The following is a 14576-nucleotide window of genomic DNA, read 5'->3' as shown; positions in this document are numbered from 1 at the left end:
CTAACTTGACAATGAGTTAAAAGGAGAAGACAAAAAATAATTATTTGCGCACTCGCGGCACCACGAATGCACAACTACGCGCACAGCCAGAGACGGACTCCATTCTGGAGAAGTCCAGAACAGCAGTTTACTCCAGGTCGACCTGCCTCCTTCATGACCTGAAAAGTTACTCTGAGCGGCTCAAACAGGACTCGTTTCAGAGCAACCGTGGAGCCAACCGAAGAGAGGGAGCCTGGAAGGGTTTGTGTTCAGGAACAGGTGGACGCAGAGCGGTATAACCCAGACGAATATATCGGTAAAACCTGAATGCTGACTCGGAAAGAGCTAATTATAAGTTACAGCTGATCACTGATTCACCCAACAAGACATGAGGTAGAGGTTCACTCTAATGAGCATCTTCAGGGTCATGATGAGGGACTTTCACCTGAGCTACAGGTGAAGTTAAATGATCTGTGATAGAAAACAGTAGCAACCTTCTCTGTGAGCTTCTAGCGGGATTTGCATCATAATGTGAAAATATCTGGTCCTTTACTTCAGTCAAAATAAAGGCATTTAATCCTAACGTAGCTGAACTCATTAAAAGGTCCTTCAGATCAACACATTGATCTCATTACTGCAGCCAGTCTTATAGTCTAGTTCTACATGTAGACAGAAAAAAGTGTTCTTCAATAAACCAGGAAAATATCTCCTAGTTCCAATAAGACGTAGCAGAAAGTGCAAAAGTAAGCCTCTCTCTTCTCTTTCATATCTTCTGTGCTGATTCTAAACATAAAGCTCTGGCTTTAAAGATGCAGTATAATTAAGAAATAAATCATAGCAATTAATCACAGGTGGACCATTGATTAGTTAACTATTTTATTTTTCTGAATTACACATGTAAACTAAACTAATTAAACAAGGATACAGTTTTACTGAAGGTGAGACATACATACCATATGTATACAGTTATTAATAACTGTAATATTAGTACTGATAAGGTCCAGGATGAGGCTCTATGCTATATTTTAAACACCACAACTTAACACCCTTTCCTCTCAAAGTGTTTAATAGTGAGAACTGCACTAATGTCTCACATGTTCAGTGCAGAAGACTGTGTTGAAAAATGTTTATTTTATTATTTTTGGCAGGCCAGATTTCTCCAGAAGTGGAATGAAGGGCTGAAAAGATTCATAAAAGAAGGAACAATTTTAATAAAATGTTTTGAAAGCTCTTGGCATAATAAAATAAATGTGTTTTAGGATTTTACCATTTGACTAAGATTTAGGAAAATCAACTTTATACCACTTTCCTTTTTTGAAATATAAGAATAAAGACAAAGGAGCCTCAGGAGTGGAACACTTTGATGAAAATGTAACGTTTAAAAAATGTAATTTATGTAGATGACAAAAGAAGCACATTTATCTGGCCCAAAGTAAAGAAAAACTTTTGTCAGCAAAAATTCTGATTAAGTTCTTTTTGAAATACCTCAAAATGTGTCATTATTTGCTTCAACAAAATGGTTTTTCATCAGGCCTAAACTCTGTTTCTCCTTGTCCTTCATTCAGCTTCTAACAAAAATAAAAAGTAAATTTATTGCAAACCTTTTTTGTTTGATTCACAATAATTTACATTCAAATTTACCTCCATATAAAACCAGCCGAGACAGAGAACTGGTACAATACAGGTCCTTCTCAAAATATTAGCATATTGTGATAAAGTTCATTATTTTCCATAATGTCATGATGAAAATTTTACATTCATATATTTTAGATTCATTGCACACTAACTGAAATATTTCATGTCTTTTATTGTCTTAATACGGATGATTTTGGCATACAGCTCATGAAAACCCAAAATTCCTATCTCACAAAATTAGCATATTTCATCCGACCAATAAAAGAAAAGTGTTTTTAATACAAAAAACGTCAACCTTCAAATAATCATGTACAGTTATGCACTCAATACTTGGTCGGGAATCCTTTGGCAGAAATGACTGCTTCAATGCGGCGTGGCATGGAGGCAATCAGCCTGTGGCACTGCTGAGGTCTTATGGAGGCCCAGGATACTTCGATAGCGGCCTTTAGCTCATCCAGAGTGTTGGGTCTTGAGTCTCTCAACGTTCTCTTCACAATATCCCACAGATTCTCTATGGGGTTCAGGTCAGGAGAGTTGGCAGGCCAATTGAGCACAGTGATACCATGGTCAGTAAACAATTTACCAGTGGCACTGTGAGCAGGTGCCAGGTCGTGCTGAAAAATGAAATCTTCATCTCCATAAAGCTTTTCAGCAGATGGAAGCATGAAGTGCTCCAAAATCTCCTGATAGCTAGCTGCATTGACCCTGCCCTTGATAAAACACAGTGGACCAACACCAGCAGCTGACACGGCACCCCAGACCATCACTGACTGTGGGTTCTTGACACTGGACTTCTGGCATTTCCTTCTCCCCAGTCTTCCTCCAGACTCTGGCACCTTGATTTCCGAATGACATGCAGAATTTGCTTTCATCCGAAAAAAGTACTTTGGACCACAGAGCAACAGTCCAGTGCTGCTTCTCTGTAGCCCAGGTCAGGCGCTTCTGCCGCTGTTTCTGGTTCAAAAGTGGCTTGACCTGGGGAATGCGGCACCTGTAGCCCATTTCCTGCACACGCCTGTGCACGGTGGCTCTGGATGTTTCTACTCCAGACTCAGTCCACTGCTTCCGCAGGTCCCTCAAGGTCTGGAATCGGCCCTTCTCCACAATCTTCCTCAGGGTCCGGTCACCTCTTCTCGTTGTGCAGCGTTTTCTGCCACACTTTTTCCTTCCCACAGACTTCCCACTGAGGTGCCTTGATACAGCACTCTGGGAACAGCCTATTCGTTCAGAAATTTCTTTCTGTGTCTTACCCTCTTGCTTGAGGGTGTCAATAGTGGCCTTCTGGACAGCAGTCAGGTCGGCAGTCTTACCCATGATTGGGGTTCTGAGTGATGAACCAGGCTGGGAGTTTTAAAGGCCTCAGGGATCTTTTGCAGGTGTTTAGAGTTAACTTGTTGATTCAGATGTTTAGGTTCATAGCTCGTTTAGAGACCATTTTAATGATATGCTAATTTTGTGAGATAGGAATTTTGGGTTTTCATGAGCTGTATGCCACAATCATCCGTATTAAGACAATAAAAGACCTGAAATATTTCAGTTAGTGTGCAATGAATCTAAAATATATGAATGTTAAATTTTCATCATGTCATTATGGAAAATAATGAACTTTATCACAATATGCTAATATTTTGAGAAGGACCTGTATGTCCTATATTATTTTTATTTTAAATTACCTATAAATTGTCTTATTGAAATCTAAATATTTTGGATTTGGGCTAAAGCCCCCAATGTCTTGAGACCCTAAAAACGCCCCTGCGCCCAGTCATTATAAACATATCGAAATAAATAAATAAACTATGAACTTTGACATAGAAGTGGATGTGGCCAGCCTGTGGGGCGTTAGCAGCAACAGTCTGACCAGCTGGATAGGTGATCGTCAGATCCTTACGTCACACGTTGCTGGACGTCACCCTTGTCGTTTTTGGTGTTTTGCTCTATGTTTTACGGACTTTGGTTCATTTCTAACAAAGTTTGTACTCATCCATGTAAGTTTAGTATATACGGAGTTTGATACAATTCTTAAACTACATTAATGGGTGCGCATGCGGCCTCTTTAAGAATCGATTCTTGATTTTTACCAAACGTTAGCGGAGACAGCTGGAGCTAGCATGCTAACAGCTGTGAACACGTTAAATCTCCATAATGTGTGTCAGACAGCCATAGACATGTAATACAAATAAAAGGCCGTGTTAATATTCAGTATTTAAATTACAGCTGAGAAATCCACAAACGCAATAGTTAAACTATGCATGTACGTTCTGATTCGTTTTTCTTCTCTGCTCAGACTTAAAAGGGGAATAAGCTACACAGCACCAGCTCCATTGCAGTAGCGATGTATGGACGTGTGTACTCCAGGATACTTCAGAGAGCTTCTAACTTCAGGCTGGCCGTTTATCCCACAGTCCCATTCCAGGTTTGTGTCCTGATCAGACTGCTATATATCGTGTATTGTTCACAGTACATCATATGCATATACCAAAATTCTTTTATTGTATGTTCATGACTCCAAACTTGTAACCACAGTTTAATTTTACATTTCAGGCAGTCCACAATTGTCCCTTTTCATCCTGGAATCTGTTTGGATTAGACCAAAGGTTCTGCGCTGGTGAGGAATCTGGAATCTGGACTCGAAGTTGCTGTCGTTTCTCAACACACCAGGATATAGACTTCCAGCAGAGCCAAGTGCAGATCAATAGCATTCTGAGAAGTAACGAACAGGTATTAGAAATCACTAAACACTCAGTTCAGAGATGCATTGATAATATTTGATAGCAAAACGTTCACTAGCCAAGCTGGTTCCACAAACAGACAAGAACCAGTGGCAGTTTGTGATTTGGGTGATATGGTTCTTCACCCAGGGCGGCATGGCCTGAGGGATGCCAGTGGCATGTAATGGGAAAAATTTAATTTTCTCTACAAATATACTTTGTTTTGCTTAATTCCATGTCCAGTTAATGGAAAGCAGTGTGTTGAACTATGTAAGTACTTTAAAAGATAGGCTTGTGCCCTGCATTGACCAAATGTCTAATCTACAGCTACAAAATTGGTAGTACATTAAAGGGCTATTTTATGTTTTAAAGGAATCTGGAAAAATTGTGTTCATCTTTACTTTAAACCCCATATTACTTATGGTCTGGTTGGGTCATCTGGGGACTGGTATCAAAAATCAATATTTTGTTTTAATTCTTATTGTTTCTAACCAGATAATATATATAATTCTAGAATTGCGCCTCTCAAGGTGGCAGCAGGTTGGAGTAGCTCTGTTACTTTTCATTCTGATTGATTCTTTTTTGGGAACTCAAATTCCTCTTGTGGTTGATACAGTGGATTTTGTTTTTTGGTGTTGGATGCTGTGCAGCTAGAAGGATTTTTCCTAATACTTTTCTACTTTCGGACATTTGTTATTATGCATTGCCATGGCAATGGGTTGTTTCTTACAACCGGGAGCAGCTGATTAATATCTCAAAAGCTCAAATAATACTTCAACTACAACCCCAAATCCCTGATGAATTGAAAAGGAGACGCCGTTGATGCAGAGGAGGAGCAAAGAGAAGAGAGAGAAGGAGGAAGTTCAAACCATCTCTTCCGTCAATTATGATGGGCAATGTGAGATTGTTGAGAAACAAGTTGGATGAACTCCAAGCCCTACAAAGGACCCAGCCAGAGTACCAGGAATGCAGTATTATGTGTTTTACTGAGACATGGCTGCAGGATCATATCCCCGACTCCAGCGTCTCTCTGCCGGGCTTTTTAACCATACGAGCAGACAGAAATTTAAGGAGGAGCGGCAAATGGAAAGGAGGTGGACTGGCAGTACTTGTGAACAACAGATGGTGTAATCCAGGACATGTTACTGTGAAGTGTCGTCTCTGCAGTCCAGATATTGAACTGTTATCAGTAAGTTTTCGTCCATATTATTTACCCAGAGAGTTCACCAGTGTTATTTTGGCAACAGTTTACGCTGTTGCCGACACTGCATGTGATGCCATCAGCTCAGTTGTTGCTAAGCTACAGACACAAAACCCCAATGCTTTTGTGGCAATATCTGGTGATTTTAACCATGCTTCACTCTCTGCTACACTTCCAACGTTTCAACAATTTGTCAGCTGCTCTACCAGAGAAAACAAAACATTGGATTTGTTTTATGCAAATGTCAAAGACTCATACATCTCTACAGCACGACCTCCTCTAGGCAAATCAGATCACAATCTTGTTTTTCTCTGCTCGAAATATAACCCCCTTGTTCAGAGGCAACCTGTAATAAAGAGGACTGTGAGAAAATGGTCACAGGAAGCTGAAGAAGCTCTGCAAGGTTGCTTTGAGGCTACACACTGGGACGCACTGTGCCAGCCACATGGAGAGGACATCAATGCCGTGACTGAGTGTGTAACCAACTATATAAACTTCTGTGTGGATAGCATCATCCCCACCAGAACCATGAGATGCTTCCCCAGTAACAAACCCTGGATCACCAGTGACCTGAAGAACCTGCTTAACAAGAAAAAAAGAGCCTTCAGAGAGGGAGACAGAGAATTATTGAGGAGTTTACAGAAGCAACTTAAAGTCAAGATAAGAGACAGCAAGGAGGTGTACAAGAAGAAGCTGGAGAGCAAGCTCCAGCAAAACAATAGCAGAGATGTGTGGACAGGGATGCAGAAGAACACAGGCTTCAAGCAGAAGGATGATCAGACCGATGAAGGTCTGGACAGAGCCAATGAACTGAACACATTCTTCAATAGGTTCAGTTCAGAAACAAGCTTCACAACCTCCTCTCCTGCTCACAGCCAAACAGACATTCCACCCTCCTTTGACCCACAGCTTTTCTGTCACACCTCAAATGTTTTATCTTCCACCTCAGCCATGGACCCTTCTGCTTCTACATGTTTGCCTTCAACCATATCAGAAGATGCTGATACTTCCTTTGCTTCCCCCTTCCACCTGTGTGTCTCAAGAAGTCAAGTGAAGATGCAACTGGAGAGACTGAATCGGAATAAGGTTGCAGGTCCAGATCATGTCAGCCCTAGAGTCCTGAAGGTCTGTGCAGAGCAGCTCTGTGGGATTCTGCAGCATCTCTTCAACCTTAGCCTGGCCCAGAAGAAGGTTCCGGTGTTGTAGAAGACCTCCTGTCTTGTTCCGGTACCAAAGAAAACTCACCCATCAGTCCTCAATGACTATAGACCTGTTGTCCTGACATCTCACATCATGAAGGTCCTGGAGAGACTCCTGTTGGCCCACCTGAGTAAGCAAACAGTAAACCATCAGGACCCCCTTCAGTTTGCTTATCGCTGTGGAGTTGAAGATGCCATCATACACCTGCTTCAACAAACCCACTGTCATCTGGACAAAGCCAGCAGCACTGTGAGGATCATGTTCTTTGATTTCTCCAGAACATTTAACACAATTTAGCCTGATTTGCTTTGTCAGAAACTCCAGAAGACTCAGGTGGAGGCCTCAACAATCTCCTGGATCAAAGACTACCTGACAAACAGACCACAGTTTGTGAGACTGAAGGGTTGTGAGTCTAACCAGGTAGTCAGCAGCACAGGAACACCACAGGGGACTGTACTCTCACCATTCCTTTTCACTCTGTACACCTCAGATGCATGAAGCAAAAAGTAATTGCTAAAGAAGCAAAACATGACATTTAAGTTTAAAACATTACATCAGACCAATAAAAAAAAAACATTTTAACACAGAAATGTAGGCTTAATGGAAAGTATGTTTAATGCGTGCTTAAATGTTATTTTCTAAATATACTTTTATTCTGACAAAAGAACATTATCAGAACACATATTCTAATTTATTGAACATGACTGTATATATATATATATATATATAATTACATTGTTTAGAATGTCTATCAGGGTTTTGTGAGTGTATGTGTGTGTTTAGTTATTTGTGGGAATGGAGATGAAGAAGCAGGGGCCTGTTCAGGGTGGCAGTCATGAAAGAACTGCCACCAACAGAGACTAAACATCTTTGTCCGAAGTAGACAATTCCAGAAATAATAATTTGGTTTATATAGATGTCTGCACAGTGTTTGGCAATTTGAATCATGAATGTGCCTTTCGATTTCAGACTGTGAATGTGCCAGAGTTTGATGGGAGGGCACTCAGCGCTGTGAAAAGGTTTGACAGCAACCAGTTACCTGCAAACATTCCTAATGAGGACCGCCGTAGTGCTGCCACCTGCTTACAGGTATGCATCTACTTCTCCTTGTCTTTCTATTCTTATTCCAATTATAGAAATGCATTTTTTGTCTGTGATCCCCAGTCAAAGGGCATGCTGTTTGGAGTGTTTGATGGCCACGGGGGCTGGGCATGTGCCCAGGCTGTTGGCGAGCGGCTGCTGTACTATGTGGCAGTAGCAATGATGCCAAAGCAAACCCTGGAAGTGCTTGAGAAGTGCATGGAGCATGGCAGACCTGTTCCACCCATCTTACAATGGTATAAAAATCATGCAGATTTTAACTATCGTGAATCCGCCTCCCTGTATATAAACCACCTTAGAGTCTTCTGGCAAGAGTTACTGGACAACGAGGAGTATGATGAAGGCATGAGGTAGGTTAAAATGTTTTTTAAATGTTTTAGCATGCTAGGTATGAAACTTGTGGTCTAATAACTTTAAATAAAAATACTACAGATTTATGGTATTAACATAAACATTTCAAACACAAATCTAAAACATGATGTCATTGCTTTTAACCCCCTAATGGACAATTACTCCTGCTACTAAAATAATATAAGAGGTCATTAATCTGCGTATAATAATGTCATCTATACCATTAATTGACTGTTTTTCAACTGGAAATATTTCCAGAGAGCAAAATTTGTCTCTCTTGTAAGCAGGATAAAAACTCTAGTAATCTTCGTTCAACCAGCTGACAGGCAGTGTGCAACAGCATATGGTAACAGAGGCTACATTGTGTTTGTTTCATACGAGCCAAAACTCCAGTCACTTTCTCTGGCATCTCATTGAAAAAAATTTATAGTGTAGGCACATGATGGAAAATGTAACTTGAAACTTTTTAAAACTTTGGTGTATTTTGATGCTAGTAAATACTAGTCTACTTTGATACTAGCAAATACTAGTATACTTTGATACTAGTAAATACTAGTATACTTTGATACTAGTAAATACTAGTATACTTTGATACTAGTAAATACTAGTATACTTTGATACTAGTAAATACTAGTCTACTTTGATGCTAGTAAATACTAGTATACTTTGATGCTAGTAAATACTAGTATACTTTGATACTAGTAAATACTAGTATACTTTGATGCTAGTAAATACTAGTATAGTTTGATGCTAGTAAATACTAGTCTACTTTGATACTAGTAAATACTAGTCTACTTTGATACTAGTAAATACTAGTATACTTTGATACTAGTAAATACTAGTATACTTTGATACTAGTAAATACTAGTATACTTTGATACTAGTAAATACTAGTATACTTTGATGCTAGTAAATACTAGTATACTTTGATACTAGTAAATACTAGTATACTTTGATACTAGTAAATACTAGTATACTTTGATACTAGTAAATACTAGTATACTTTGATACTAGTAAATACTAGTCTACTTTGATGCTAGTAAATACTAGTATACTTTGATGCTAGTAAATACTAGTATACTTTGATACTAGTAAATACTAGTATACTTTGATGCTAGTAAATACTAGTATAGTTTGATGCTAGTAAATACTAGTCTACTTTGATACTAGTAAATACTAGTCTACTTTGATACTAGTAAATACTAGTATACTTTGATACTAGTAAATACTAGTATACTTTGATACTAGTAAATACTAGTATACTTTGATACTAGTAAATACTAGTATACTTTGATGCTAGTAAATACTAGTATACTTTGATGCTAGCAAAATACCCATATTTTATTTACATTTTAAATACAGGTTAGATTCAGTCACGATTCCCTGTTTGTGATTCAGTGAAACCAGAAACCAAAATTGATCAATTTATTATTTTGTATCCTGAAATTAGTACAAATCAACACAAATATAAGATTTTGTACTACAGTATTCTGCTCTATGCCAGGGTTAACTTGGTTATTGTGGGTCCTTGGTTCTGTTACCAAATAAATTGTGCAAGATTTATTGTGCACCACTTTTGCCTTTTTACCAGTTTACTTTTTCCTGATAATTGCGGTTTCTACCGTGTGTTCGTCTTTTTGCTGCCTTTCTGTTCCTCCACCTTATCTTGAATCACAGATATATTAGGAGAATGGTGGTTCTTGGTAGAACTTAAATTTGATAACATGGATATGCAACATCATTGTTCCGCTGAGGGACTTCATATCAAATATGTTGCAAAATGTCTACACAAACCTTTAAAATGTGCAGCACAACAGTGAAATTCATGGTAAATCTGAAAGAATCAAACTCATTCATCTTTTTATCTAGTCCTCAGGAGGCTCTGGATTGGGCTTTTAGACGCCTTGATGCTGATATCTCTTTGGAGGCTCAAGTCCCATTTTCCAATGACCTTATGAAAAGTACAGCCATCCAGGTAACTACCTAAGGCTGTCTTTTTCTCCTTAGTGCTTTAGAGCTTAACACAGTCATAATAATACCTGCACAAGAAAATATATTTGCCAACCAGACCTCCTCCTCACAATAGAGTTCTTCACGATGTGTTTCGGTCAATGTTTTAAGGCTCCTGTGATGAGATACTATCACTACGCCAAAGGTTTTATATCCTCTGCTATTAGACAGCTAAACCCAGACACATTTAATCTTAAACAAGAATTCTAGAGACACATGCGTTGCCTAACTCTGACTATACTTTCCAGGTTGCATTTGCTGGGTGCACCGCCTGTGTGGCTCATGTCGGCACCGATGGAATCCACGTGGCAAATGCAGGAGACTGCCGCGCAGTTTTAGGGGTGCAAAACAATGACGGTTCATGGAGCGCTGTGCCTCTTTCCAAAGACCACAACTCACAGAACCACACTGAGCTGGAACGTATTAGGGCTCAGCACCCACCGTCAGAGAGAGACACTGTGGTCACAGATGACAGGCTGCTGGGGGTGAGTTGGTGTCACATCACGTTTAACAAAAGAAAAAAATCCAATTAATGAAATAAGTTATTTTTCACTGTGTCCTACGTTCAGGTTCTCATGCCCCTCCGTGCCTTTGGTGATGTGAGATTCAAATGGAACCTCGAGCTGCAGCAAAGCATTTTAGCCAGACTTGAATCTGGAGTGGATCTTGACGCTCTAAACTTGTATCAGTATACTCCGCCTAACTATTTAACTCCGCCGTACCTGGAAGTGACGCCAGAGATAACGTACCACAAGTTGAGACCCCAGGATCGCTTCCTGATCCTCGCCACTGACGGGTTGTGGGACGAATTTGCAAGTGAGGAGGCAGTGCGACTTGTTGGAGAGCACCTGAGCGGAATTCACTTACAGGTTTGTATAGAGTGACCCTTAAGGCACTTACCATATGTTTTTATGCAGTGTGTCCATTTTTTTTTGTCTCTGAATCCAATATTTTTATTTATTTAACTGCAATTCACAAGAGATGTCATCTCAAAGCACTTCACAAGATAAACAAGTCCAGATATACAGAATTCCTCGTGATCCAAGTTCTCGGTGATGTAAAAGACTCAGTGCCTGTTGTTGCAAATGCTTGTTAACTGTTGTTTCTGCCAAGGGTGCTATAAGCAGTTATTAGGTTTAAAGGGCAAATATTTTTCACATATATGGTTGGTTTGGACACCTTTCATCATTTAATCAATGAAAACACCATTTGAAAACACATTATGTATTAACTCAGGTTATCTTTGTGAAATATTGAAGTTTCTTTGATGAACTGAAACCTATAAGTGTCACAAAAGAGCAAAAGCAGGATAAATCTGTAAGGGGCAAATAGTTTTTTTACAGCATATTAGTGTGATTCTGATACAAAGACACAGACCTCAATTCAATCCTTATTATACAACAGTCAAATTCAGTTGATCATTTCATTTGTAAAAAGTAATCCAAATAAAGAAGAGTTTTTGACTTTGCAGAGATTTTTGTGGCTATCTTGAAAAACAATTCTTAATTTTGTGGCATTTGCCGTTATGTATCTAAGAGAAAAAAGATCACACGTTGGAGTTCTTCAAGGCTCAAATGGCAGGCCATTTTTATTTAATGTTCATATCTTCCCCCCAGCTCATGGAGTACTAACACATCTCTCAACATTGCATGCTAATGACACACAACTTTATATTTCAGCCTTTGCTAAAAGCTACATTACAGTCATTAAATTATTGTTGCTATAATATTAATTATATTAATTGAACGCTCACACATTCATACACCGATACGCAGGCAACTTGAGGTTAAGTGCCTTGCCCAGGGGCACATCAACATATGGCAGGAGGAAGCTGGAATTGAACCCACAACCTTCTGATTGCAAGACAACTACTCTTCCTACTGAGCCACAGTGCCCTATATGATGCATGCGTTTGTCTGTTTTACTTCAAAGCACTTTCTGTTTTTCGACCTCTTATTTGCCTAGGCACCAGTTTCTCCCTCGGAGCGGAAGCTGAAGCTGGGTCAGATGCATGAACTCTTGCTGAAGCGGCAAGCTCGCGCTTCTCCAGCACTGGACACCAACACCGCCACTCATCTCATCAGGCATGCTCTTGGAAGCGGGGAGTATGGGGAGCTGTCCCAGGAGAGGCTGGCCTCAATGCTCGCATTGCCAGAGGACCTGGCCAGAATGTACAGGGACGATATCACCGTTACTGTAGTGTATTTGAACTACGACCTGGCTAGACCCCACCACAGTTAGCAGACAGAAGAGAATACCTCCACAGAGCTACGCTTGGTTACATCAAGTCAGTGTTTTACCATGGTCGGTGTTCTGGCCAAAAAGCACCTGTTACGTTAACAGTTTAACAGATAAAGTGAAAAGATCATTTTCAATTTTATGTTATGTACAGATCTAATAATTTTTTACATGAATCACTGTTAATTACTTTTAATTTAGAACGAATATTTAAAATTTCAGACATAAAATCACCATCTTTTTGGAGAAATGTCAGTAACGGAAATATAGTTTATACAGCGGTATAAATGCACTTTTACCAGTATTTCTTTTGTCTCTTGCACAGACAATCCATCTTTGTCTTTTTTTTCCTGTTTGCTTTATATTTATGTAAGCTGTTTACCTTCAAATTTCTATTAAGTTTATCCTGTTGATTTAATCAACTTTTGATGGTTTTTAATTGTCAGTGCCCTAATGGGAACATTTTTTAATATTTTAAAAATAAACAAATACCCAAAACATTATGTTGTTCTTTTTATATATTCTTGCAGATATGTTTTAATTTAGAGTTTGTAATTTAGAACTAGCAAATAATATTATTTAAAAGATGATCTGATATCTCCACATAGGAAGCGGAGTTTTCACAATAAACTGCTAAAGTCTGTTAACAGCTAAGTATCATGGGAGCCAATCCGATCCGTAGCTGTTTTGTAAACATGAGTGTTTGTCCTCAGTAAGAAGAGTTCATCCAGTCTAGTCTGATTATTTCGCAAACACATTCTAAGTGAAAAATATCGATCTACTTTGTCACTAAAACATGTCAGAAGACATTTTTTTGCATGTGAGAGAAAGATCAGACTTTTTGGGGTAGTTTAGTGGAAAGCTTCGCTTCCATAAACACACCTCTACATTTGGCTGAGCCGGCAATCATCCCTGATTTCTGTTTCCAACCGTTTTTTTCCCTGATGAAGTCACATGGAAACTCAGCATTACTGGTGTTACACAGTAAACAGAAGTGGAGCTTCATTCAGTTTGATCTTACACAGTAACAGCTCATTAAAATATAATTCACTAATAGAGGAACTTCTTCTTTTCTCTTTTATCACACTTAAAGTTTTCAAATCATTACATTCTAATATCAGACTAAAATAACATGAGTAAATCCACAAAGCAGTTTTCAAGTGGTGATTTATTAAGGAAAAAAGGCTAAACAACCTGGCCTGATGTGAAATAGTAATCCCCACCCAAACCTAATAAGTGGTTGTGCCACCCTTGCCACTGTTGGAGTTATCCCTAAACTCCTGCATGCTCGTTTGTTTGGTAAAGCTAAGACCTCCTATACTGTTATTAATAAAAAACAAAGTAATAAAAGAAACACGGAGACTGCAGTCTTTTGATGCCTGTACAGGGAGAAGATCATCCGAATCCTTCTGAAACTTCCGAAACTTCTGATTACTTCCCCAAGAACAGCAGTCTTTATTCAAAAGCCAGGCGTATACTTGTACATGAAAAAACATACATTTTAATCGACTGTCTTGATTTCATATCTGGAGCTGTCTGACACCCATTCAGCTGACTTTTCGACACTTCCTGTTTTTCTACTTTTGACCTTTATTTACATATGTAGAAATATAAAAATATCTTGTTGTCACTGGGCAGAAGTTATCTAAGTCAAACACATACAGGTACCTGTTAGCAGACCTCCTCTAAATTACACAATACATTTTATTTCACACATTATTAAACATACATAAGCATAGCCATACCAATCCTATAAGCATAGCATGAATATTTTCCAACAATTTATATTTAATTATTTATTTAAGGAGCTTGCTACCCAGAGCTCATTACTGCGCATCCGCTCTCTCCGCCATCTTTCACCGACCTTCCATCAAATGTAAATTTGTTTCAGTACTTGTAAAAATATTTCGCATCTTGTTAAATTGTTTTCTGAACTGTTAATTTATCTTTAGGTTTGTAAAAGTGTTTTAGATTTTGTAATGTTGGTTTTCTTTATAGATGCTGTATTGTTTCTTTCTATTATCCTTTTGTGTGCTACTTTATTGCTGAAATCTTTATTCACAATAATATTTAAACAGAAATTGTTTTTGATGAACTTCTGTTATCAAGTTATTTTTCATACTTGTTTATTGCCAATAAGTGATGATCAATGA

The 14576-nt window shown here is 38.7% G+C and overlaps 1 protein-coding gene across 2 annotated transcripts; it reads left to right on the top strand.

The window, feature by feature from the left end:
• The first annotated feature begins 73 nt into the window (after window positions 1-73).
• On the top strand, window positions 74-12921 carry pdp2 (putative pyruvate dehydrogenase phosphatase isoenzyme 2). Of its 2 annotated transcripts, none has more exons than XM_047383959.1 (9): window positions 74-295; window positions 3899-4027; window positions 4156-4332; window positions 7693-7812; window positions 7888-8174; window positions 10045-10150; window positions 10434-10670; window positions 10755-11054; window positions 12151-12921. In XM_047383959.1, exons 2-9 carry the CDS (start codon window positions 3947-3949, stop codon window positions 12424-12426), a joined length of 1584 nt encoding a protein of 527 aa, XP_047239915.1. In that variant the 5' UTR covers window positions 74-295; window positions 3899-3946; the 3' UTR covers window positions 12427-12921. The 2 variants fall into 2 exon arrangements, with proteins under 2 accessions (XP_047239915.1, XP_047239906.1); XM_047383950.1 differs by lacking the exon at window positions 74-295 and adding an exon at window positions 3461-3599.
• The last annotated feature ends 1655 nt before the right edge of the window (window positions 12922-14576 follow it).

The sequence above is a fragment of the Girardinichthys multiradiatus genome, chromosome 2, assembly GCF_021462225.1.
Source record: "Girardinichthys multiradiatus isolate DD_20200921_A chromosome 2, DD_fGirMul_XY1, whole genome shotgun sequence".
In the NCBI taxonomy this organism is placed as follows: domain Eukaryota; kingdom Metazoa; phylum Chordata; class Actinopteri; order Cyprinodontiformes; family Goodeidae; genus Girardinichthys; species Girardinichthys multiradiatus.
Note: the sequence above shows the minus strand (reverse complement) of the source record. Positions and strands in the feature narration are given on the sequence as shown.

Coding starts and splice junctions, on each gene's coding strand:
- pdp2 (XM_047383959.1), top strand. CDS start 3,947: ATGTATGGACGTGTGTACTCCAGGATACTTCAGAGAGCTTCTAACTTC. Junction 7,813..7,887: donor GTGCTGCCACCTGCTTACAG/GTATGCATCTAC, acceptor TGTGATCCCCAG/TCAAAGGGCATGCTGTTTGG. Junction 8,175..10,044: donor GAGTATGATGAAGGCATGAG/GTAGGTTAAAAT, acceptor CTTTTTATCTAG/TCCTCAGGAGGCTCTGGATT.